At 37.6% G+C, this 27150-nt stretch overlaps 1 protein-coding gene across 24 annotated transcripts; it reads right to left on the reverse strand.

Annotated features, from left to right (window-relative positions):
• Window positions 1-18: 18 nt before the first annotated feature.
• On the reverse strand, window positions 19-26367 carry LOC136348677 (cyclic AMP response element-binding protein B-like). 24 transcript variants are annotated; one of them, XM_066299712.1, is made up of 8 exons: window positions 26225-26367; window positions 22667-22755; window positions 13693-13767; window positions 12897-13043; window positions 11081-11210; window positions 5556-5648; window positions 2400-2531; window positions 19-2042 (listed from the first exon to the last, which is right to left on the reverse strand). In XM_066299712.1, exons 2-8 carry the CDS (start codon window positions 22733-22735, stop codon window positions 1819-1821), a joined length of 870 nt encoding a protein of 289 aa, XP_066155809.1. In that variant the 5' UTR covers window positions 22736-22755; window positions 26225-26367; the 3' UTR covers window positions 19-1818. The 24 variants fall into 24 exon arrangements, with proteins under 24 accessions (XP_066155809.1, XP_066155812.1, XP_066155810.1 ...); XM_066299715.1 differs by having other exon boundaries at window positions 26156-26278; XM_066299713.1 differs by having other exon boundaries at window positions 26099-26238.
• Window positions 26368-27150: the final 783 nt, after the last annotated feature.

Consider the following 27150-nt stretch of genomic DNA (forward strand, 5'->3'; position numbering starts at 1 on the left):
AAATTAAAACAAAATATGAACATATTAAAATATTCCATTTATTTTTTTTATAATTTAACTAATACTCATCGTAACATCTATTAAATTATAAATTGTATTTACAAATCTTTCTAACTACAACTCACTACCAAAATAGATTCACCTTATTATAATAAAAACATGTCTACATTACAAACTCGTTCGGTACATTTTGCTGCCGTAAGTACGAACTTGGTTTCAATTTGATTTTTTTAAACATCAAGGTTAACGTTGATGTTTCGCTTATGTGTACATACGATCCCTGGAAAATCAAATAAATTTTAAATTCAATTATCAAGTGAAAATAACGACTCCTCGAATTTAATTTGAAGGTATGTATTCAACAATGCGTTAAATGTACTTTGGAGAAGGTCTAAGTATGAGTAAAGTGAGAAATATCTTGTTTCTTTATTAATTGTATTTACCCATTGTGTTAAACTTCATTTTCGTTGATGTTTGAAACAACAGAGTTTCTTACCTGACGTAATAATAATCATACCACTAACGCAAGGAATTTTGAAATACCTTAAATAACGATTTTATTAAGCTTTGGCGGTGCAAAAGTAGTTGGTATTTATATTAATAATCTTTGATATGTAAAAATACAATATACTATAATACATTTACAATATATACAAACCTTAATAAATTCATTTTGTACAACTTTTTTTCCCTAATGATGCATCAAAGAAGCCAAACGTAATTATCACTGTTATTTAAACTTATAAAAGATACATCATGCTTCAGACATTCGTTCGATGTGAAAATTTTTTGATTAACAATGCATCTAATTTCAAAATGTCCCGTGTGTCGATTAATTTTTACGATTATTTAATGCATCATTAGAAATACATATCTATGCAAGGCACTCTCGCAGGTCCTAACTGAAAAGTAAATAAATCATTACTTGATAGCAAAACAAAACAGGATTTAAACGTTATTTTAGAAGTATACTTGCAGTAGACAAGGCGTCGCAGGTATGTGCCGTTGAGCTGCTCCAATTTGGGCAGAAGAAATTTTAGAACTTCTGTTGAGGTTTCTTGAATATTTCAAGCGCAAGACACTCTTTGGATTAACGCTGGCAACGCCAGAGAATAGGAAGCCACAGTAAAACGCGTTCGTGCAGGTACACAATGAAGGGAACGAAAATCAGCCGAAGAAATCTAACAATTAAGTTGCGAAACGGAACAGAGAAAAAAATTAGGGAGGGCCTTTAATACGACAAAGTAGTACTTAACAGGGAGGTGTAGGGATATGAAGCGTAAAAGGAACTGAAGAAGTGCGACTTTTATGGCACATACCTACTTAAATCCTCTTCAAATATTTTTCGACAAATCTCTGGAAAACAAACTGGAATTCGACCGTTAACTACTCCAGAATGCAAGTCCCAAAAAATTTAATGATCATAAAACTGCAAATATAGAATTATGTACATCGGCTTATAAAATTATATCTCTTGTCACAAGCCTTTTTCCAGTAAGACATTAAATTACACACGGTCCAAACTAAATACAATTACGCTCGTTTTTATTGTTATTCCGATACATTAGCGCCAACTAATGTATCATTTTTCTTACCATACGCGGTGGCGAATTCTCTTTCACCCACCAAAATTGCACAAAATCGGTATAAAAAAATTATGTAACTAGAAAGACCCAGGCTTAATTAACCTACAAGACAATAACTGGTAAGACCCATAAGTTTGTTGGCCAAGTCCTTCACCAATTCCAAGCGTAAAACACATCCCAGGTCTCCGCAGAGTAAACGATCCCTACACGTGATTTCGCGGCGCAATTTGTCTCATTCTACCTTTTGCTGGCAGTACAGTTCCTTGAGCGCCTTCAATTCATCAATGAGAGCCTTATTTTGGTTCTCTAGGACGGCCACCCTGTTTTCTAGGCATTTAATATATTCTTTCTTTTTTCGTCTGCATTCCCTCGCCGCCTCTCTGTTTTTAAGCAGTCTAATTTCCCGTTTCCTCGCCTGGTCTTCGCCCCCACCTTGACCTATGCCCCCTTGAACCACTGAAACAAGAAAACCTTTTGGCAACAAGCGACGATTTCTTAGTAATTGTTAAACACTGAGAGTAGTTCTCAAACTAACTGTTTTGACAACATTGCACTCATTTTGAACTTCGAAAACAAAGGGTCTGTTTTGTAACAACTTTGCGTTAGCTTGTAATTTGGGTTTAGCAGATACTTTTTCTCACACATAGAAGCAGAGATTCTTTTCCATACTTTTGAAGTTACTTTTCTTAGGGAAATCGAACTGCTATACACATACGAGTAAACTGTCCAAGCAATTCAGGTCTGACCACCCTGCATATCCTTCCAAGATAATAACTGAAGAAATTATTGGGTTTTTTTTCAGAATTTTCTTACCAGGTACAAAGAATTCTTGACCAGGTGAGTATTGAACTATCGCTCCACCCGCTGCCGCGTTGGTCATGGTCAGCGTGTGAATGCCTTGACCGCCTTCCCCACTAGAAATCTGTATCGCGGTGGCGGGTAAAACTGAAAAAGAGCTATTTTAATCGATTGAAATATATGGAAAAAGCGAAAATCGAAAGAGCTGTTCTTTGGAATGTCTATTTGAACCTTTGTCTGCAAATATATTGCTATGAAACACAGGTTGAAGCATCTGTTTTAGAATTTCTGCAGTTGTAAATCGCGACTGATGGGAAAATTTGCGAAAATTCGAGAATTGTTTACGTAAAAAAAATTAAACTTCGTGTTTATCTAAAGAATTTTTGGTAGACTAATCTAAGATGTACAGAGTGTGGCAACGTTAGGACTCTCAGATTTCAATTTTAATCGAGACTTACTTCTCTGTAAGTGCTCCCAAGGTAATACCTCCCTTAGTTCAAGTTGTTTAGATCAATACTAAAAACCTTCACTGAGTGTATCAAGAAATTTCTATGCAACACAACCTCGCACAAATTGTGCTTATTGCATGTATGTCACATATAAGTTTGGTCTTAAATTGAACTTGGATGAAGCTAATTCAATTAAGTTAAGACATTCGTGTTCGCCAATCTTTTGCAGCACTTTTGTCCGGACCTCTTGAATTTTTGATACACCCGTTATGTTGCTGCCGTCAAAACACTAACAGACTTGTCTGACAGTAAGGTGCTGCCATACGCTGTCATTTTGGCGATTAATCCTCATGAGCCTAAATACGACACGCATAGTGCAATTCCATTCCAATAATCCAGCATTTTCCACCAATCAAATTATTTTCAGTCAAATAAATATTTTTGCTATTGTTTCTACGCTCATGAGGAGAAACCGTAAGGTCCACCTCTGAATTTGAGGAGAAGTGGCACGAAAGAGCAGAACGGAAAAGATAAAAGTGGCACTGTTTAAACTGACACGAGTTAAACAGGAAAAAAGTTTTTTCAGATAAAAGTTCCCAACAGATGCTTCATTCCAGTCACCATTATAGTTTACATTGCGATGGATATCGAAGGAACCTTTGGTGTAAGTTGGAACTGAATGCAACAAGGAGGGTTCAATTAAAGCTTCGTTGGTCAAAAATTAAAAGGCAATTGACAAAAAACTATTTTGATGCAATCGGCTCGAACGCAACGTCACTTTAATTCACTCAAGATTTGGGTGGAATCGTTCAACAGCAAAAAAACTATGCAAGCCTAAAAATGAAACTGCTCACAAAACTAGTAAAATGACTCATCTTTCAGTAAGTTTTCAGATCTCGTATTTGAGGAGCTTTCGAAGAGGTCAATGAGAAATAAAAAAAAAAAGAAAAGAAAAGAAAAGAAAAGAAAAGGAAAAAAAAAGAAAAGAAAAAAAAAAGAAAAAAAAGAGGAAAAAAAGAAAAAAATGCGGTGTCATACAAGGTCAAAAAATGCCACGTAAAATTGTTAACTTTCAATCCACTGGTATTTGGTGGCTACGGCTATTCCATAACATTTTGTTGTAAAACCATTCAATGGCATTGGTCGATGTTTTGGAACATATTTCGCTAATTTCCGTTTTTCATACAATTCGAATAATTACTGAGTATTTCCAAAAAAGGCGCAGTTCGTTTATTTAATCGCTGTATGGCATTAAAAACCTTTTTTCAAGATGAGTCTTTGTCAATAATTCTAGAAAAAAGGGACTTTAATCATTTTTTTTTAAACCTGCGAATAGGTCTGAAGTCTCTTACAAAAACGAGTTCTAAAAAATGACGGAAAACTATTTCGTTTCAATTATTTTTGCGAGCAGTTTGCCTTAAATTTAACTGAAGATGACAGCAGACACTGAAACCACACATTCGGAATATGATTATGATTGCGACCGAAATGATCAATGTGAGTCGTACACTCGGCTAGTTTGGTCAATCATCAAACGGGTGCTCACTAAAAAACTGGCAGCAAGTGGTCAACCGCAAACGTGGGGCGTTGATGAAATCGTTTCCATGTGCGGTTTGCCATGAAGAACATGATTTTAGTTCCTCCGGTCGCGTCCATATTAGCGTGTCGCTGAACATAAAGGAATTGATACGCCACTGCTTTTTCATAAAATAAAAATCGCATTTAATTTGGAAGCAAAAAGCTCTTTTTCGATTTTTTTTTTAATACGACGCGCGGTTTTCCATTGGAATACAAAAAACCTTTTTAATGCACCTTTAAAATGTGTTCATACAGCCGACTTTATAGCAAAGCTTAATGTGTCGCGTTATAAAATGAAACATGCACATGTGAAACATACAGTGTCTCCCAAAAGTATGGAAAAGTAAAAATGGTACTTTCAACAGATACAGAACATGATTTTATTCTCGATGCAGCTTTTCAGGTCAGTTCGTCTGAACAAAATGTCGTTCACTTTATAGATCACAACAATGCGAACTCCTCCACCCAAATCACTTACTGCACGCTTTTCACATACACTTAACTCCTAGATCTGTTGTACAATTGCGGGTTGAAACTGGTTTGAGGCCAAATTATTAATATGATGTTCAACTTCCGCTGTAGACTGGTTTCCTTAGAACGGTCGAATTAAAGCGTGACTACTGGTCAGACTCTTGATTGCTATGGAAACCAGCTTGAATTTAAAGCTTGCTGCACGTTAATAATTTGGCCCTTGGTTGAATTAGAACTGGTATTTAGCGGTTAACTGTTTCAATTCGGAACTCGTGTCGTGTCTGCTGAGCAAAATGCAAAAATCAGAAAGTAATCCTCAAAAATAAGTTTTACAGACTTAAACCGGTACTTGAGACTATAACGAATCACTCACTCTCCTCTGGTGCCTTTCACCCGCACTGACAGCTGAACTTCTCAATGGCATTCCTGTCAAATCATTTTCACTTGTGACAATTTACGACAGCACCACGAAAAGACACGTGTACCAGTTCTGGTTCAACCGAACCAGGGTTGAACTGCAATTACGTCTAAACTGGGCTTAAAGAAAAAGTTGTGCATCCACGTCACCTCTACGGAATCGAATGCTGATAGTACAAGCAGTGCTGCACAGCGTGGACAATCTTTTAACACCAAACTACCGCATTACTAGAAACTCTACATGACAACAACTGACCTGTGTGGTATGGGATTGAGTGTGAGGATAATTCACTGTCTGCCTCCGAGGAGTTCGGCTCGACCTTGGGCTCTGCGAACATCGTAACATAACCTTCAATTTAGAAAATAACTATCTGCATTACGTTACTTTGTGTTTAGAAACTAAATTTGGTCATAGCCCATTGTTTTTCCATAAATCGACAAAATGAATGACTTCTTTTTTTAGATAGGTGATCCCATACCACATGACTGGTTTTCGTGACGGGCGAAAATGCGCGAAACGGAGAACAGGTGCTATTTCATATAAAAATTGCTAGACTGAGGTACAGTTGTGGAAATTACAGTGTAAATTGAATATGTTAATAAATTTAATGGATATAAATAGGGGCCGGGTAAGTCCTTGAGAGATTATACGTACATAGTGCAGGATGCGCAGGAAACTGATATGTGGAACTGTCTAATAATTGTGACGTCAGAGATACGAAAAGACTTTTACCTACGACAAAGCTGGTCAAGTTCATTCAGACTGAAAATTGCTCCTGAAATAATCCGTAAAAACGCAAGATTAAAGAAAATAGTTTGTCAAATTTCACCTGAAGACTTTTTGAAAATTAAACCCTCGTCCTTACCGCCATTTTGTTTCACGCAAAATATCAGTTATTAACAAAATCCCTCACTGGCCCGCACTATGACTGTGTGAAGGCACCTCCCTACCATTGATCGTCTCATAAGCGACACAGCAACATTAGACAGGATTTCTCTACTGCTTTTGAGCTAGAGTGCATCCCAAATAAAATGTGATACAAAACAATATGAACAAACCCCTCAGTGCCGCAAATTATTCTTGAAATAGCACCGGTATTTTCGGGTATAAACTTTCATGGCATACATCTTGCATGCAATAATAAATAAATTAAAAAAAAACCTCTATCCTTTAAGTTAAAACAATGGGTTTGAATATTGGCGAATTCAGAAAAACTCTATATCATGTGCAGGATAAAATAACAGACTTTTTTTGAATTCGCACTTCGTCTATACTATGTACCCTGTAAGCAATCAGTTACTCATTTACAATATATATCACATAAGTGTCCTGAAAAAGGAGATAACCTGTTAGCCCCATATTTTTGAGTATAAAAAATCTGACGTAAGAAATTCTATTCCTGCTTCTCAAAGCTTCAAGATCTACAGGATGTTGAAGGTTCGATTTAATTTCTTCTTTTATAAATCCTGCAGTTTTTGAGATAGTTATCTGCAATTCGAAGAATGTGCAGTTCATTAAAGTCTATATATATCCAGTATATGCAAAGCTTTGAAAACAGGAATCCGATTTGCTACCCCTAGATTTCTTTCTACTCAAAACATCTGTGGTTAGCTGTTCAGTCCCCCTTTTCGGGACCTTGTGGTAAAATCATTTATTTTTCTTTCCAACATTTAAGAGAACTGGTCACTTGCTTGAAATAAATTAACGAACATATCACTACAGTACAACATGCAAGTCTCATAACAACCAGTGCTAATCTACCGTAACGTTATTCAAATCGTTATATTGCCAAGTGAATTATTTGCAGCCAACTATCCTCATGCACGAACATTTTCCTTTCTTTCATAATAACACTATGATAAGAAAAATTAGTTGAGGGCCTGCTAAAAGTGCATATTACTGCATATGAACACGGCGGACATAATGTATACACGATGATAATACACAGGGCGTCAATTTGGAAAATTCCAACCCGTATTATCTTGAAACATCATTGATTTTTAAACAAATCGCGAGAATACGTCGATTTTGTTATGGAGAGGAAGTAATTTTCGTGTAAAATTCAGTGCGCTCCTTTCAACCCTCTACTCCTGCGATTGTAAAGAAAAAAGCCATAGGCGCACGTGAGGAGATCGGGCAGTGCATTGGGTGCTGTGCCGAAAATAAATATTTAGCGCATCGTTTCCGTAGCGAGACCAATGAGCTGTACGCTCGCAAAAAAGGGTATAAAGTTATTTGAATATTTGAAGGTTATCGTATCGTTGCTATCATTTCTCGTATGACTCGCACAGATATCGATTCTTAGATGATTCAGCCGAGTGGTAGCACGACAAACAAGATATTCGAAATGCAGAATAAACTAACCATCGAGCTAGCTCGAAGCGAAGGCTCCACGATCTCAATGGTGGTGGTGTCCACGGACAACGCAAGTTCCCAATTTGTTATTGTAATTTAGGAAATTGAATTTAATATTCTCGTGGTTCATGTGTTCACTGCACGCTTCTGGTTTAAGAGGAAATTATTTGTCAATTTTGGCTCTTCCAGAGGCAACTCCAACGGTTTCCGGTATTTTCCAAAAGTCTCGAGTACGTTATCCGCAAATGTGTCATTAATAAAAATTGCGAATTCTGGACAATTTGGCGTACAAAACGTTGTCTTCACGGGATCGCAACAAGATGCTTATGGCTATTGTCAACAAAAGATCGAAGTGTAATAGACCTCATACAGTTATTGCTAAATTCACCGTACATATGGCAAAATGAATAAGAAAGTTGGAAGCCAATATTTCCATGCTTTTTTGTTTTACAGGAGATAATACGTTCGTGCAAATATAAGTATAGAATGTATGTATGTTACAAAAATAGTTCCAATTCATTAAAAATAAATAACAAACAATAAGCGAAAAATGTAGGCATAAAATTAACGGTACAAACACAAATTCGTATAATTTATAATCATTTATTTGAAGAAGTTTAAAGAGAACAATTAACATCTAAGATTCAGTTCTTAGTGACGTTTCTCTTCGCCTTAATTACGACGTTCAGACGACGTGGCATGGATTCTACCAACGTTCTAGCCACATTCGAAGAAATATTTTTCCATACGTTGAAAATTAGTTTTTTTTTTAATTTTCCCCAAATTCTCGATGGGGTTGCAACTGGCGATTGAGGTGGAGAATGTAATAATTTTGGCACATTACATGTTAACCAAAGCTTTACAATGCAAGCGGTGGCTTCGGATCACTGTCAAACATTCTCGGCATGTTCAGCTTCTCTGCTAACCGTCGCAAATTGGCTCTTAAAGTATCAAAGTAGGCACTTTAACCACCATTCCCTTAATTTGGTGTAGGTTGCCGGTACCATTCGCTCCCAAAGCACTCCATAATGATCCACCACAGTGTATTACTGCTTTATTTATATTTCTGCCCTGCAGTTGTACATTTGGTTGGCTCCATACCGGTTGTCTTCCATCCGATCCAAACAAATTTATTTACGTTTCCACTGTGGAAATGACAGTATTCCAAAACTCGACGGAGTTCTACATACTTTCCTGCAAAATCTAATAGATTTTGTTTATTAATTTTTAACATAAAGGGTTTCTTCGTTGGTATTCCGCCATTAAAGCCGCTTTTTCTGAGAACTCCTCTTACTGTTCCAGTTAGCGCAGTTTTGTCGATTCTCTGGGACGCTTCTCTTCGGATTAATCTTTAGTTCTCGTACAATAAATCGTTAGTCTTTTTTCGTCCTTTTCCAGGCTTATCTTGTATTAATCCTTGATAACAATATTTGTTCGTTGTCCACTGTACTCTGGAATCTGTCTTTCCTGTTAAATTACCAATTTCTCGTGTAGTTTTTCCGGTACAATAAAGCTTGATTATTAATTGGCGCGTCGTGATGTCGGTTTGCGCCCTTTCATTCGCCATTTCTAACACATTCATGAAATAAATGAACATGTTAAATGATTTAGAATCAACTTATCAATCTCGAAGGAGTTTGCAAAAAAAAACTGTTTTCATACATATTTTCAGCCAAAATAAAAACGAATATGATGCTGTGTAGGGTTAATTTTGCGTCTATGTTTTTCGTTCATTGTTGTTTGTTATTATTTATTTTTATTGAACCTAAACTAGCTTTATAAGTTTCTTTGTAACATACATTCTACACTTATGTTCGCAGTGAATATGTTATCGTCTCTAAAACAAAAAAGCGTAGAACTATTGGCTTATGACCGTTTTCGCCCCACCAATTTCGTGAGTAACTGTGTATGATTCAGCTCTCCGAGTTTTCAAATTTTAACACGCTAAGATTAAATGTTAAGATTGGTAGTGACTTCATCTTTATCATACGCATGTGTATATCCAGTATGAGCACTAGGTACGAAATTCTAAATTGGTATTGCTCTCGAAAAAACGAATTTCGGTCAATTCATATTCAATTCCCCTTGCACCAGGAATACGTTCGCATAATAAAACTTTTTGAATTCGCACTTTTTCTCTTATTTCACTAAATCTGCATGTATCGCTTCTAAGGCCGATTTGCTGTAAATTTGCAAAGGGCAAATGGTACCGATGTGACTTCGTAGGTGATTCATTCGAATGAGAGCTGGGCGACGAACGAGATATTTTTCATGCGAGTTTCGTTTAAGATTTAAGTAAACTCGTTGTTAAAAACAAATATATTTGAAGAAAAAAAACGCGTATTACAAATCTCAGATTGAGCACTTGCTACAATTGACATCGAAGGCAAAGTCTCTCTACGACCAGGATACATCTGCTTTTATATCATTTAATATGCAACCTGAGCGAAATACAACATTACTGACCTAGAGCGGGGAATTGTCATTATATGCACTCCTTTGGACGAGACAATACAGTTAATAACACATGTAATTGAATAATATAATTTGCGCGCTGCACTAATAAGCGAGATAATCCGTTTTTCTTGTGTACTAAAGACCCGTGATGTGTGCCGTTGGTGTACTTGTGACTTGGTGAGTGAAAGTGGACGATCCTACCATAATTCTGGCTCGGAAGTTTGATGCTAAGAGACGAATTCTAGTGGATGTTTCGCAAAGAGGTGAATTCTTGTTGATGTTTCTTCTGGTTTCCAGTTAAGTTTTGCCAGGTCAACGAGAACGGCGCAATTAGAATTTTAGTTGAATGTCGAAGTCATTTGCAATTTTGGCGCTTTCGGAAGACACTTAGTTTCGAAGAGTTTGATTTTTTGCGAGTTTCAGATTTGAACCGTGTGGTGGTTCTGCTTCAAGTCGAAATTAATTCAAAACTCGAATTGTTCTTATTATTTTTTCCCCAAGAATTAATATTGAATTTTATTATCGTTCCAGATTTCAACCGTCACTAACGTAGCTCCTAAGATTACGTCATTAAATTAAAATTAAATTTTTAATTTAAATTTCGTACCTACTCAGAAAATAACCAACTTCTAGGAATAATTACTATAACACACCTAGTGTTCTACATTTAATTTTTATAAATTCCACTTTTTCGGAGTTTCAAGGGTATCAGCGCTACATTGTCAAGTTTTTACAAGGTGGAATACTATGTAAAATTTGTGTTGCATGATGACCTTTATTGAGATTGATTTTACCATTATTCCCTGCACAGCTAGCAGACTCCTCAACTAATATTGGTTTGTAACTAAGCTTTAGACCAAGAAAATTAAATTAAAAACTGAAGAAATGAAGAAATTAGCTTTTGTTATGTAAGAACCAGGCATACAAATCCATGGAAAAATAGTAGTGGGAAGCAGCAAAGAACATACCAGCTATCTCACCCCCTCCAAGATCATTGAGTATCTTACGGTATGAAGGCCGCCTGGTTAACAGATCGTGCCTTTTCTTTGGAGATTCTTCTTCGGAATAACTCTCATCACTCTCCGGAGCTTCAACTACCTGGAAAAATATATTTAAATGTTAGTTCCAGTGGTAGCTCAACATCTGATTAAAATTACAAGTAAGTAAACGTAGGATGTTCATTAAGGTCTTTTTTTGCTATTTACCATCGACCATCGTCTGACCGACTGCTGATAACAAACAAGTTGATTGAAGACATGCCTCTGATATCTCAAAGCCTAATTCAGGTTTTTATTTAATGATCATCCTTCACTGCAAAGCAAAATATATAGGGTGTTCGACCAACCAAGTGGCAAAAAAATGCTAATATGTCCCTGATCAAGAGCGCACCATTTTCGATATACTGGGTGGTACATTTTCTCGTATTTCGCGTTTCTCTCAAGTATGTTTTGAGTTAAATTCTTGGACTTTCATATGCTTATATTTTTCAAAACCCTCTATAACGAAATGCCAAAGTCGTCGGCGGCAACTTACGGGGCGTTATGCGTTTCCGGTCTATGCTTTATGTCTTTTCTTGGAACACCCGGTGTTTATCCTGATACCGAATTTACAACGTTTTGGCAATCCTTTACCTTTTTGGTTTCTTGTAGTATTTTTGTATATTCCGCCGTTTTTGTAAAATTTCCAAAAATATCTGTAGATAGAAATTGGGAGTGCAAAGGGAACAAAGCCAAAGGGACCCATCTGGTCCGGTCGCCAGCGATTCGTGGCGTTCAGTCGAACTTCTTAAAATTAAGACAACGCTAAACGAAAACAAAATTATGAAAATTGTCAAAAGTGCCCTCGTGCTAATACGAAGGACTCTGTCACCCCGTGCATTGAAAACGACGCCTTTTCGTCTACGGGCCCATTGGCATTTTTTAATTGTTTGACGGAGCCCCATCGCTCCCTGAAACCTCTCCAAGATCGCATTCCGCATGGAACAGCGGGATGCGACCGCATGGAACGGCGGAACGTGACCGCGTGGAACACGGGAGCTCGTTTCAATGGCAAGTCCCGAATTTCAAGAAAGACACGCAATTGCCAAATCAAGGAATTTCAACGTCGCAGAGTCGAAGGTTAACAGTGATCCCAAACCAATTTCGTCGAATTACATGGTAATACATCGAGGCACTTATTTTACATAACCTTTAAGCCGTGACGTAAGCTAAAGGTTCGTTTATGAACCAAATGTGTAACCTCTTACCTTAATAATGGCGAAATCTATTTAACGCACTGAATCTCACAATACCGGTGATAGGGCCCCGAGACAAATTGCCATATGCTTATGCAGTTGCTTCGAGTTTTTCTGTGAAAATCATGAAACCGTTCACTCGAAGACGGAACTCTGGACTTCTCCAATTTCAGGCAACACTAACAATGATGGTCCAAAGGCGACGTAATTAACATAAAATTAATTAAGGATATAAAAAGTGGCAAATGGTAACCACGCGATGACGCTTCAAAGACGTTACGAGTATTTGTTGAATAACAATTTATAACTGTGGCTATCAACGCCGGAAAAAACGCTACTTTATTGCTTTACTTTTAATATTGACGTCACGGTACTTTTGTTTACTCTTCGAAATTACCTACTGTTGGATATAGCATCAATTAAAGCTATACTGATATATTGCCGTCGGCTGATAAGACCCGAATGCAAAACTTGTGTAGTTATCACTCGAGCTTTCTTGTTTAAACAAAGGGGAAAAAAAAACAACAACAAAAATCACAAACAGGACTTACCCTTAACGTTTGCAAACTCCCTTGCGTGGTCTGTATGACAGAGTTGGGTTTGCTGACTAGAATGACGTTCCCTTTGCCGAGTATGGGTTGTATGTTTGCTGCCGTTTGGATGACCGATTGCTGATTTGGTTGTATCACACTTTGTACCTGAAAACGGCAACGAAATACTTAATCTAAGTTAGACAAATAGTCCTGAACGGTATTAAAAGCGTAACAATGGTAGACGCATAAAACGAAGTAATTGCGCAAGATGATTTCACCAAAACAAGGTAATTTCCCTGCTTTTTGAGTTGCCACGTATTTTGGATGGGAGGTTTGGAAACGAAAAAAAAGCACAAAATCGACTAGATTTTTCGCTGTGTAAAATTCCTTTTCACTTGCGTTCGTGACTTACATTATCCCTGAAAGTGCAAAAACATTTTTCGATAGCCTTAAAATATCTCAGCAACGTTACGAAGTTAGCCCAAAAATAACGAGAAATGTCATCGTTTGTGCGTTAGAGGGAGCGGTCGCTTCCACTAGGAACTTTCCGAAACGCCTAAAATTTCAGGATTTTCCACGTCTGCTTGGTAAATAGTTTGAGCACGGAGTGACGTCAAAGTGCACGACTTACATAACCACACCCTAACTCGAGTGAACGATAACAGAAGACTCTTTATCCCCAACATCAAGTCGTTCTTTTACACGAATGAGAGTTCGCAAGAAACTCTCTCTCAGCCACTTTTTTCCCTCGGCTTTACCGCACATTAAGCTCTAGACAGTTTCGGACAAAAAGCAACTCATCCACCCTACTCACCGGACTTGGCTTCATGTGACTTTTTTTTGGTCCCTCAAATGAAAAGGGATACGGAAACGAAAACGTTTTCTGGACCTGGAACATATACGAAAATAAAAAAAAACGATATGGCGACCTTAATTTAAGACAAGAAGTGGAATGTTAGAACAAATGATTTGCAAAAAAATTATGTTCATAATGGAGAATGCTTCTTGTGCAAGTTTGACTGTGTGGCTTATAACTATGAGATTTCTGTTATTTTTGGGGTATCTTCGTAGAGACACGAGGTAGTCCCTTTGCCTTGGGAGAGACCCTTGCCCTGAGAAAACGATCGAATTACTCCAATTTGCTGTGGGTTATTAAAAGCCAATTATTCAAAATAAGTAATAAATTTTTGCTGCTTCTGTTTGACTCGGCGGGTTCACGAAACAGGTACATTCTAAAGTTCTGTTTGTTGACTTAAATATAAAATCATAATAAATATAGCTTTACCGCTGACGATGCTACGAAGTGACCGAGCAACTTCAAGAAAAGAATAGTTGACGAATTTAACAAAATGGATTGCTTAATTGTTAAAAGTAAACGAGTAAAAGCATTTGCCCAGTGGTCATGCTCTAATTCGCTTCCCGAATAGCCCATCTGAGTTTATTTGTTTATGCCGAACGGCAGCTCGAAAGCCTTTATAAGTCTGTAACGCGAACTTCTTTCAAACAAGGTCTCGCTGTGGAAAAGAAATGTAACTTTTCGTAGGCAGTAACGAGTAATTGATTAAAGTTATTTGAAAAAAAAAAACACTCGGTAGAGTGCTAAATCGCTCAAAAGTGCGGTCTGCAAGGAGCAGATGCGGAAGACCGCTTGACATCTTCTTCCGCACCTGGAACGTTCACAGCGCCGGCAGAGGAGCCCCAAAGAACTGCTCCGTAGCACCTAACTGATTCCACACGAGTGTACTCAAAGACCTCAACATGTCCAAAAACACAAAACATCATTTCCTACACGTTAGATGGCGCAGGCCATTCAATGAGCTGAGGAGGTTCTCAATGTGATCAGCAAAGGACAGATTCTGATCGAGTCCGACGCACAAAAATTCACTTTCCCGCTGTTGGTGCACTAATTTTGTTCCCTGGGGGGTTCACACATTCGCTAAGCATCCGGACGAACATTCGGTCTGGCCACTGCAGTCTCACCCTGCGGTTTCGAGGGGGGGAAAGTTCTTGAAAGTAAATGAGGAATACAGAACCGGTCTCCATCGACAGATCGTGGCAGAATTTCCATATTTCAAAAGCATTTAATTAGAAGTATGTTTGCACTGAGTCCACTAAACTCATGTAAACAGTACTATCCTAGACACAAAAGCACTATCACTTCCTTGCATATTTCTCTTCTGTTCGGTCTCATTTGTAGAAAAACACTTCACTAAACTCTCACATCAGTTAAATATGCATAACACAGATGTCGTTGTTCTGCCTAACTCTACTACACTGTTGAGTAAAGTCCCTATTGTTTATGTGCAAATTTATATAACTTATTACCACATAATCTTAAGTCAATAAGTAACCTGAAGAGCTACCTTTTAGGTAAATTGTTCTATGATATTAGGGAATGTTGCGAAATTTTGTAGTAAGTACTTAGTCTGTAGTATGATCGTTTTTACGTTCACTTTTGGTCTGATATTGTAGTTTGTTGCGCCTTTCGGGCAACGAAAAAGATTTTGATTTGCCTTGAACGCATTTGACAAGCGTATTCCAGTTGGTGTGCAGGGTGCTTCACAATATAGTGTCTGTGGATGATTTTAAGAGAAAAGTTCACACGAATATGGCCCCATTGTGTCCCCTGTTATTCTCAGTAAATCCATTTCGACATTAAATATTTTTTCGAAAACTGCAGAGCGCAAAACAGATGAGTAAATGCATGTGTTAAGGAGAAAATCATCCACAGATTTATCCCCTGAATGTTTGACATGCTATTTTAAAACATCCTGTATAGTGAATTATAAAAGGTGTTTGGAAAAGTTGACACAGAGCTTAAGGATTTAACTTTTTTTTACTATTTTTAACTCTACTTTCACTCCCTCAAGTTTTGTACCTACTGTTCCAAACACACTGTATAATACATAAACGTATAAAATTATATCATATGGTGAGATTTTTTCCGTAAAAACTCATTAATAATACAGATAAAGATAAATAAGAACATTAAGAGAATCCCGATACTCGAAAAGGCGGCCATAAAGTGCTCTTTTGAAGAGTTTAGGAAGACGCGGTAGAGCTAGGCCTACACAACTTCCAGCAACTTATAGAATCGCTATTCTTGTGAGTCGAGACTATCTTTGAGCGTTTCAAACTCCCAGAAAATTTACTCCTATTGAAGGTCTCGTTTGTTGTCAGCCAGTGGTTGAAACATGAACTGGGTCACATACTTGAATATTCATGAGTCGGATCTCATCAAAACCAGCTGAAAATTAATTTGACAGGACCACCGAGAGTCCCAAAATCGCGCCTTGATTCGTGGGTTTAAAGAAAATTGTGAGATATTGAGGACGGTCTGGAGCGGGAGCGAAGCGCCAGTGGTCAGTCGGAGCGCGCAAGCGTAAACTGAATAGCTCGACAAATATCTAGAGATTATTCAGAAGTACAAATGTATATTTTTTTTAAATAAAAGTAAAATTTTTGAAGTCCCTTAACGATTTTCACAATTCGTTCGAGGATTCTTGAACTGCGTCTGAAATGTGGGAAAATTGATGTCATTCCTGATGGTGTGGATCATTTTAAAAATAAAATAAATTTACGGATAGTTAAATTTCCATGGTATTCTAACTCAGCAATTGTTTCTGTAGCTATTAGCAATTACGACAATTATAAAATTATCCACCTAGTAAATGCGACGCAAACATTTATCATTCGTCGAAACGTTAATAAAAACAATATTATGCCGCACTCTGTATAATGGGATTATTGTATTTGTAGTTTTAATATAAAGACACAGAGTGTTTCTGAATAAGTGTCCGATGTTTCACAGGGTCACTTTTCAAATACTTTTAAAACAGAAAGTTCTTATGAACATCTATCGTGGCTCATTTAGTTTTCAAGATACGGAGTGTGAAACTTGAAGAAGTAAATCATATATTCTTTAATATCTTTCGATCTCTTCTAGTTGATTTTATGAAATTTCGCACTCGGGGTTTTTCTGGGATGAGAAATTCAAATTTAATTTATACCCAAGAGGAAGCCGCGAGGAAGAACGGTTTGCACTTTTTGAATGTGGTATGGATGTAGCATAATGTCAATGAAAATTTTCCATACCAGAAACGGGGAGATATGCACCATTGACGTTACTTTCCTGGTGCTTCTTGCCGGATGTTCCCCAACTCGATTAAGCACTGCTTCCTCTATGTCGGACGTTTAAACTGTTCGATTTCTTAAAAGCTCCTGTTTCACTTAGACGATCTTTGAAAGTGTTTTTAAGGCAAGGATCGTCCTATTCGGATATCGTTCTGAATATAATCGTTTCGACTCATTAGCAAGCCCGTAGGCAAATATTCATAATGACTTTCCTTAAGAGCGGCAAACTTCGTCGCAATTTAAGTGCGAAGCCATGAAAAATAACAATTACGATCATTTTTTCCTCAACTTATGGGTTAAAATTATAAGTTTCGGTTAATAAACATTAATTTTTTTTTTTAACAACAATCCACTTTTTTATTTGTTTTCTTTCGGTGAAGCACGGGATAGAAATTAAAAGTGCCACAACGGCCGCTTGTGGCGCACTCCAGAAGACACAATAATTTTTGATAAATTTGAATTTCTCACCCCAAAAACGTTCAAATTTCTCATCCCAAAAACGTTCAAATTTCTCATCCCAAAAACATTCAAATTTCTTATCCCAAAAACATTCAAATTTCTCACCCCAAAAACATTCAAATTTCTCATCCCAAAAACATTCAAATTTCTCACCCCAAAAACATTCAAATTTCTCATCCCAAAAACATTCAAATTTCTCACCCCAAAAACGTTCAAATTTCTCACCCCAAAAACGTTCAAATTTCTCATCCCAAAAACGTTCAAATTTCTCATCCCAAAAATTTTGAAAAAAATTAGCTGGAAAAGATCGAAAAATATCAAAGAACGTGTGATTGATTTTTTCAAATATGATGTCCCGTGCTTCGGCAACTGAACGCGCTACGTTACGTGTTTATAAAAACTTTCGATTTTAAAACTACTTGAAAAATCGCCCTTTGAACTATCCGACACTTATCCAACATCACCCTGTGTAAGCGATCATTAGCCGATCTTTAGAAATTAAGAATCCGTTACTTGCAGTGTACGAGAGAAAAACGAACAAGGTTGTGAAAAGTCTTTAGGAGCTAACGGACAAAACAATGTCATGGTTCTTCAAATGGGGATTGACAACTAACGCTAATGAGAACCAACTTTTACTTTCAAGTCACAAAGTCCAAGCGGACTCTCCTGCGGCCAGAGCCGATGGTCACGTTATCACACTAAGGAACGACACCAAAGACCTAGGAAGAACAATCGGCTTCAAACTGAATTTTAAGGAATATTTGTGAATTATCAGAACCGAAGTCTTTAGGTGATCGAGACGCTTTCGATCACTAAGGCATAATGGAGAGTATTAGCGCAAAAGCGACTGCAATACATAATATACTGAGTACAAGCGCAATGGAAAAGACGAAACAACGCGTGCGAGCTTCAGACCACTTATGAAGACTACCCGTCCAAATACCCGCCGCACGACCCTTCCAACCTTACCCTTTAGGAACTCATACGCAAGACGAACGTACAGATACGAGAAAATGGAAGAGCAACCCTTACAACCGAGCCGGATTGGACCCTATTTGCATAGCCAGACTCACGGAACATCCCCGTTTCCGATTTTTCCGCACATTTCCATCAGCAAGCGAACTAATTCGCTTTATTTCGTATAAATCTACTTATGAATGAGGGCAGAACGACCTAAGGCCCGACAGGCGGCTTCTACTCGTAGAAGCGAAGACGTAAATAAATAAACAAATGATATGAATCGATTGCCGAATAGATTTTATTCTTCTTTTTCAATTTCACGTTCGAAATTTAACGCAACTTTGCGCAGAACTCGCACTTAAGCCAGTTCACGCGCTTGTTGCACAGGTAACTGTTAAAACCGTTGAAGTGACACACGAACCGATCTGGCTTTACTCCATCGAGACGTTCGCAGGGAGACGGCGCGAATTGACCTGATAAAGACTAAAATTTGGTGCAATCTTCGAGAGGAGAGTTGGTGGTGGTTGCCACTAGTCCGGCACCAGCTAACCTTCCTGTTAAGTGATGTTAAAATTCTTGCGCCTTATTTTCACGTAGCTAACAAATCTGCTGGAAAACGATCAACCGGCGATTGTTATAAACAAACGTACGTGCTTTGCAGCGATCCGAACTGCGCTACTCAACGAGACAATAGATTTTTTTTTTTTTTGATTAATTAATCATGACTCGAATAATGAAAAAATAAATGTTTCGTTGACGGCAATCAATCTTAAATATTGCTAAACAACCGAAATTAGTAGGTGCGTTGTATCGAAGGTTGGTTTTTGTCGTTAACAGCAATATGCATTTTTAGATCGGCCACAGGCATCACTCTTGAAACGGTTAATGCAGCGAGTACTACTGAAATTATTTTTAGCATCGTAAATAACGTTAAATAATACTTTAATGGGTTACGTTTGATTGACGTCACCGATATACGAACATTAGAAGCGAGGCACTGCAAATAATTTATTTACATATCGTAATAAACTATAAACTCACATCTAGACAACCTGTTAGGTGCCGCGGGATTGGCTGAACATCCGAGTCAAACGTGTCACGTTCCCAGTTGAACATACCGCAATTTCCACTGAATAAACTTGAACTTTTTTCGCGAACAAAACGGATTAAGCAATTACTCAATAGTTCACTTTTCACGCCGTTTGCTTGCGCAATAAGGATTCATAATGCGACCGATTTCGAACCAATAATGAAATTACCACTTCAAGTGCCTATCCAATTTATTACTGAGGTCTCATGAAGAATTTGAAATGTGTAAGTTTTATCATTCGTTACACTTTTGCAAAGAACGAAAAGAGCTGATACAGGACTAATCAAGATTGATAATGCGACATATGCTATTCCAATAAATTAAAAATCTCGGCTCGCCCTGGAAGGCGGACGTTTCCCTCCGCGAAAACGATTGCGATTTTGCCATTAGTGCTGCCAACTCTTACGATTCTAAGCGCGCTACTTTGTCAAATTCGGCCACTGTCACAATCATCATCATCATCATCATCAAGTTTTCACGGCGAACCAAAATTTTAAATCGATTAGAATAACTCAATATATGACGTTCAGCCTGTTGTAAAAAACACTCCTGAGCATACAAGGGATTGTGTGAAGAATTTGAAATATGTAATTTTATCATTCATTATACTTTTGCAAAGAACGAAAAAAGCTGATACAGGACTAATCAAGATTGATAATGCGACATATGCTATTCCAATAAATTAAAAATCTCGGCTCGCCCTGGAAGGCGGACGTTTCCCTCCGCGAAAACGATTGCGATTTTGCCATTAGTGCTGCCAACTCTTACGATTCTAAGCGCGCTACTTTGTCAAATTCGGCCACTGTCACAATCATCATCATCATCATCATCATCAAGTTTTCACGGCGAACCAAAATTTTAAATCGATTAGAATAACTCAATATATGACGTTCGGCCTGATGTAAAAAATGCTCCCGGTCATACAAGGGATTGCCAGTTTGTACTTTATCATGCCCATATTTTGTGAGACTGAGGCGTTATGAGGTAATGATCGGTCATTAAAATTGATAGATAGCTCGCGTTTGATGAGAAACTTTTATGATTTGATGCTCGATTCAGCTTCTACTGAAAACGTGTAAAAAACAATGAACAATTTAAAAGCGAAAATTTTGCCAGTTGTTTCCTTTCCATAATGCGGAGCTATGCGTAGCTCTCCTAGTTTATTTTCGAAGCCCTGTTAATATGCCTCATAAATAAATTAATTTATTTATAGAAATATGCAATATGCAAAGTATCTGGACTTCAACATTTAAACTGAATATATTCCAGGGAAAAAATTAATTTAATTAAATAACTTAATTTACGGGACAGGCTGTTCCCAGTTTGGTTGATGCTCCCTCAAGTTCGTGTAAACTGAGTCTTTTCCGACATTTTTTACTTTTATATATTGAAACCCAGATATTTTGCAGATTCATCAGATAAGGAATTTTAAAGAGATCACGTTTCGGCACTTCAAATGTTTTCCCAATTTATCATTTACTTAATTCTCATGTGACATCAGCGGCTGTCCAAACACCGGTCGTCATACCTCTTCATAGGTATACACATAAGGAATCGGTACATAAGAACTGCCTAAAACATTTCAATTGGAACTGAGAACACATACAGTTTGTAACGAGGATCTTTGTGCCTGTATCGAATTAAGTAGCACGTGCGCGTCTAGGGTGCGTGGGGGGAACGCAACATTCAAATAACAAGGAGAGAGATTTAGTGCGCACGTCTTTCACATACTAGGCCAACGAGTCAAAATTGATAATGGGACTGTATGTGGGTTGAATAAAGACGGTGTTATAAACGTATGCCTTTGAGTTGGCTATTTGTTACAATTCTAACACGATCAGAAGCGCGACAATGTATGTTAATGATTTCACTTTTCCTACGACCACCCAACTCCGAAGTTTGGAGGCCGTAAACGGATAATACCCGCTTTGCATTAAAGTTGGTGAGACCACAGAATGGTCTGCCGGGCCACCGTGGCCGCATTCAGAGCCACAACGGGACATAGGAAGATGGAGATTTACAAACAACGCGAGCAATCATTAGCAAAACGAATTAGTTCGATATAAGAAAAAACAAATTTGCAGTTTTACACACAGCGGGATTTGGGCAAACTCATGACATCTTACCCGACCAGAATTCAGCCAAGGCATAATGGTTACTTAGAACGAGTCAGCAATCAGGGACCCGGCGAGAGTCCGGTAAGAAATTCGATGCGGTAAAGGAGCCCATATGCTTCGTTGAAGCGTGCCGTAAGTGGGCACACTTTAGACACTGAGTTTTCTAGTCTCCTTTTTTTCCAAAAGAAATTTCGAACTCTTGAATAGAATAGCAACTCTCCTTCCACGTGGAGTAAAAAGTGGCGAATTGGGAAGCGAAAAAAGGCGCACTCACAGGGCTTCGCTAGGCGGTTCAGTGGAAAGTAAGTCCAAAAAGTGTCTCATAATAAATCTTCAATGCAACAGATGGGCTTTCTCAAAGGCGAGACTATGATGCGTTCATGGCAGATCCAATCGTTTCTAATCACTATGGTGCAAACATTTTTTTTCCGTCACAAACTCGACCAAACTTGCTTTTATGTATTTCATGGTTCGAACGCGCACTCTTTCTTCCACGTAAGATCCCAAAGGCACTGAAGGATTATTCTTTAATTACCAAAGTCGAGTGTGGTTGCCAATTTAAAATAAAACATCAATTTGTGCCGCCACTCCTGCGGTGTCACCAATAATAACAATTCTTATTTGAGAATTATAAAGGCCTTTGTCATTGCGTTATGAGGTCGCAGCTATCTACTGCAGCCCTAGAACCCAAAAACAATGCTCGAGGGAATCAGAAACGGTCTTCCCTTTTTGTAGTTAATAACGGGTCGCTTTAAAGTGTAATAATTTAAATAAATAACTTTTCAAACCCTTTATGTTGCTATTTCCAAGCGAGTACTTTCTTTGCCTCTACAACAGCTCTAATTAACAAATAATGAGAAGCTTTTTGTTAATTATTGTTCTGGAGTTTGGTTCATCAAGAATAATGAAAAGGAAACTTAAAACGCAGTCTGGGGTCATGCAACCCCTACCTGCGCTTGGGGTATAGTGAGCTGAACAATGTTAGTAGCCGCCACCAGGTGAGGTTGGGGGTTAGTAGTAGTTCCTACCGATGATGCTATGGGACTCTCCGGGGCCGTTGTGGATAACGGATCGCACTTCTCCTCAATGGCATCCATGGTCTACAGCCTTGCGGCGCCTGGAAAACAGTAACGAATCATCAAGAGTAAAACAAGCAATTCTGCATATTCTAACAGGTCATAATAAGTTTTCCATTGTTAAATCATCTATATTTATTGTGAGGGTATTTTCGAAGCTAATTGGAAAAATCATCAAATTTGATGGGGTCAATTTGCCTATTCTATTCTAATTCTAAGACCTTCTTTATGTAGGTTTCTGATTCATTCACAAACTTGTTCTTAATAGATTTATTGGTATATTGTTTGTATGAGCAATCCGATTGTGAGATAAGAAGCTTATTCTAGGGAAGAAGATATAGACACAATGAATAATCGATAAAATAAATTTTATTAAATAGTTTGGCAATGAAAAGCGTTTTTTTCGCATTTAAATACAACAATCGGTTGGGTTTAATAATGTAATAATTCTGGCCATGAATCACCCTTAGATGCAAATTGGATCTAAATATTGGTTTATTTGCGAAGCATTATGCTCACTACATGGTCATGTTGGTGTTGGAAACCAGTTTTTAATTTGTTTGACTTTAATTGCTTTTAATTATTCTTTGTTTAACTGAATTTAGGTGAAAGACTTAACGAGTTCTTTTTTATAATTTTTTTTGTATTACTTAGAAACCCATATTGTACCCACAGGCCTAATGAAGTAACTACTTATTTTATACACGGTTTCAATGATTCCAACACAAATTTACCACCTTCAAAAATTTATTTGCTGATTGAAAGCTGCACTTCGAGAAAGAAATGTATCAAGAAACTCATAAGATTTCAAAATTTCCAACATTCTGATACTTTCATTGTGTGCATTTTTCTATTCGCGGATGGGAAATGGCACTTTTCACAAGTCGGGTACCCTGTATTGTTCAAGCACAGAGAACCATTAAACATAGCAATTTGGGGATTATGTAACGAATATTATTTTCAGTGAGTGTTGGTTCTCTAAAAGGGAACATTAACGTATTTTCCTAGTTCCTTCTGCAATGCCCGGCGGGCATTGCAGACCATTGCTTGTGGAGCAGGAGATATTGACGTTGTATTATTTATTTATTTTAGAAAATATGTGTGCAATATTCACAAAATATAGATTTCGCGTTTAGGTGCAAATGCAGTATAACACCGGATACACCTAGTAATTTGTCGCTTTCAATTGCCCATGATGAAAAATTCCAAACTTACAGTGTAGCACTGTGTAGAACGGACACATGAATGAAATTCTTTTAATAATTTTTAATAGACCAACTCAAATACAACTTCTCAATCCCCTGCAGTTACACCAAAAATATGTATCTGTCACCTTAAACACATCCAATACCTTTATAATAGTGAACAAGTATGTAATTTAAAGGGCTTTACGGGATAGGGAAAGTCTTGGATATTTAGGGGAGGTCTCGACTTAGCCTACCAAAATGCAAGTACCTGTTACAACTAATCCTTCTATTTATTCTGCAAAACCTGACATTTAATTGAATGTAATTTAAGTGTTCCTATAACAGAGCTCCCGCTTGTTTTCTATTAAAAATAGATATTTCTTTTTGTAATTATTGGCAATGTATTTCGCATCATAGGAAAATATCTATTGAATGCATAGCACTTTAATTTTTTCTTTAAAATTGTTGTAATATGTCACATTTCCAGTTCCTATTCCTCGAAGCTATATACAGAGTGTCTCAAGGTGGATAATTTTACCAGTGATCTCACTTATTATTGAAGTTAGAGAAAGCTTTTTTAAATCTTATATTTGATTTTTAGGAGATGAAAGATCACAGTAACGGAAAAAATATCGCCACCTCGTTTTGTCACCTGGATATAATGTGTTTTTTCACTATAGGATTTAGTAGCAGAGTATGGCGTTTATAATTCTGGTTTTTTTATGGGATACCCTGTTGTACCGGTTACTTTTCAATAATTTTATCAATAGAAGCATCAATACAATTTTTAATTATTTTTATTAGAAATAAGATCATTTTCCATCGCTTTTTTAATGGGCTGCTGACAAAACATCTAAGAATATATAAGATGTATCATGAAAACCACAATTGTGGCTAAGTGTCTAAACCATATGGTGTGGAAAAAATCAAATTGCGCCACTGAATTCTGTATAAAACTCTATTAGAATACTTGTATAAATGATAACGGGGGCTCCAAAATTTCTGAGTTTCCACACTATTCTATATGCACAAAATGGTAGCCACTTTTGTGTTATTGTCAACTTTTATTTAATAAAACTCGAGCAGAGGTTTACTACAAAGCACACGTCTCTAACTTCAATAATAATTACTGAGATACCTATGCAGTAAGGCATCTGATAAATGACTTACTGTTTTCAATTTGTTAATGACCAAGGGTTTGTGGCAATTCACAAGTTTTTGCCTGTATATGTCGTAAGCCTAACCTAGCAATGGAGTACAGTGCTTATCAGCCAATGTTAAAGGATAAACCAACGAGGAAAACCCACACTTTCACCTAGTGAGATCTGTCAGAATGTTGCAATGACAATTGCTAAAAGTATGGAGTTTTTGCCAAACCTAAACCTTGCTTTTGAACATTACTGGGGTCACTTAAGTTGGAAAATCCTGACACCTGAGGATATCAATTACCCCCCCACGATAAAGAAATGACAGAGGTAAGGCACCAGTAGCTCTCGGTCTCCTTGCTCAACCGAGTAGTCTGCTTGAGGCAACAATATTTTCGACTATCGGAGCTGTATAATCCAAGTCACAGATTACATAAATGTCATTTTAGTGGAAATTTGATAGGTTTCAAAAACACCAAAAATGTCAAGTTTTTCCATGGATGAAATCGCTCTTTAACGTATCATTTTAAATTCAACCATAAGGATGCAGATATCTGATGTTATAAAACAACTTGACGAACTAGATAAGCAAAATAGGGGGTACAAGCTTGCCTAGTTCGGCCAGGAAATTACAACTTGAAAAACCAGGAGTTTGAAGGAAGATATAGTGGGCAGATTACATCAGCAAGATAACTGGCAAACGCCTTGTGTTGAAAACAACAGTTCTATTGCTGTAAGCACGTATGAGATGACGTAAATGTTTACCCAGCCATTATCAGAGCGCAAAATTAGGAATTATCGGTTGTTATACACACATGCTCACAGCTAGAGACATAACCCCAAAGCTGAGATTCAAAACCCAGTGTGCTGTCACTGAACGGCGTTTATTTTTGCGTTAATTTCGCTCACAATCACTTTTTGCGTTATCACAGAATCACGTCGTATTCATTTATAGCGGGAAAACGTGCACTGCGCGAATTCGGACGCAATTCCTTTCTACTGGCGGATCTAAATTTAAAACCTATTCACAGATATGACGCCATATTCACTACCTTTTGGAGAAAAGCGGTAAAACAACTTGTCAGCATTTTAAAGGATATCAGTGGCACCTGTGAAAATTGATGCAAAGGGCTTCCTGGACCGTGTCAGCCGTTGTTATTCTTCAGCTGGGCACTTACCACTTACGTATTCCTCGTCACAAGTTTGGTGCAATCGGAGTGGGTAAACTGGGTATACGTAGTAGCCACGTCAAAATTTCTGGGCGGTCGTCACGAGAAAACAGCACGAAGCGTGAGTGCGCGTCACAGAAATGATGGCGGCTAGGACGCAACAGGGTTGCCGCGCGATGGCCTGTGCACGGTAATCTACCGGTCTCGGTGTAGAAATCTACTGGGTTTGGTTCTGTAGGGACGTGTAAGAAAGAAAGTGAAAGTTTTCGTGACGTTAAGCTTGCGGTTCACTACGCAAAACGTAAACGCTGTGACATCTAACGGAATTGCCTACGTGACCAGCTGATTTACGATGAGCAGCATTGCTTTTGCCCATTTGTATTTGTGTCGTTTGATTTCGATTCAAGTGCTAGTAGAAATTTCCACAAACAGCAATGTATTCACTAATTTGCACTAGAGCTGCAATTGCAAAATGTGCATAATTATAATTTTACCATTACAATATAGTACTATGGTGATGTTATGCTAATCACTGTTTTCTACGTGCCTGAAGCAACAACCACTTAATGTTATTTTTTTTGTGAGGAAATATCTCGGCTAGTTTCACTCGGCGTCTTTTTCAGATGGGGTTCCAATTTTACTTTAAACGTGAATTTCTTGCGAAAATTTTAATTACTATCAGTCATTTAATTACGCATACATGCGGCAACGCAATGTTGTTTCTGGTGATAACAACGCTTATGAATATTAATCGACCAAATGGTCGTTTGCCAAACTATTCAGAAATAAATAAAACCGCGTAGTTTTTTTCTCGAAAAATTGTTGTTCATTCAGCACTTTTTTCATTTTTGTAATACGATAACAAGTTAATAATCAAAATTTTAGAAAAAAACGTCCGCCACAAAACTAATTTTTCCCGCCAACTTTGCGAAACA

The sequence above is a fragment of the Euwallacea fornicatus genome, chromosome 34, assembly GCF_040115645.1.
Source record: "Euwallacea fornicatus isolate EFF26 chromosome 34, ASM4011564v1, whole genome shotgun sequence".
Taxonomy (NCBI): domain Eukaryota; kingdom Metazoa; phylum Arthropoda; class Insecta; order Coleoptera; family Curculionidae; genus Euwallacea; species Euwallacea fornicatus.

What these genes read in the sequence shown, in the direction of transcription:
- LOC136348677 (XM_066299706.1), bottom strand. Translation starts at nt 19,547, where the DNA reads ATGTTCAACTGGGAACGTGACACGTTTGACTCGGATGTTCAGCCAATC. An exon ending in GGAGTTTGCAAACGTTAAGG is followed by an intron (nt 11,211 to 12,896) that starts GTAAGTCCTGTT and finishes ATATTTTTCCAG; the next exon opens with GTAGTTGAAGCTCCGGAGAG. An exon ending in CTCAATCCCATACCACACAG is followed by an intron (nt 2,532 to 5,555) that starts GTCAGTTGTTGT and finishes GCTCTTTTTCAG; the next exon opens with TTTTACCCGCCACCGCGATA.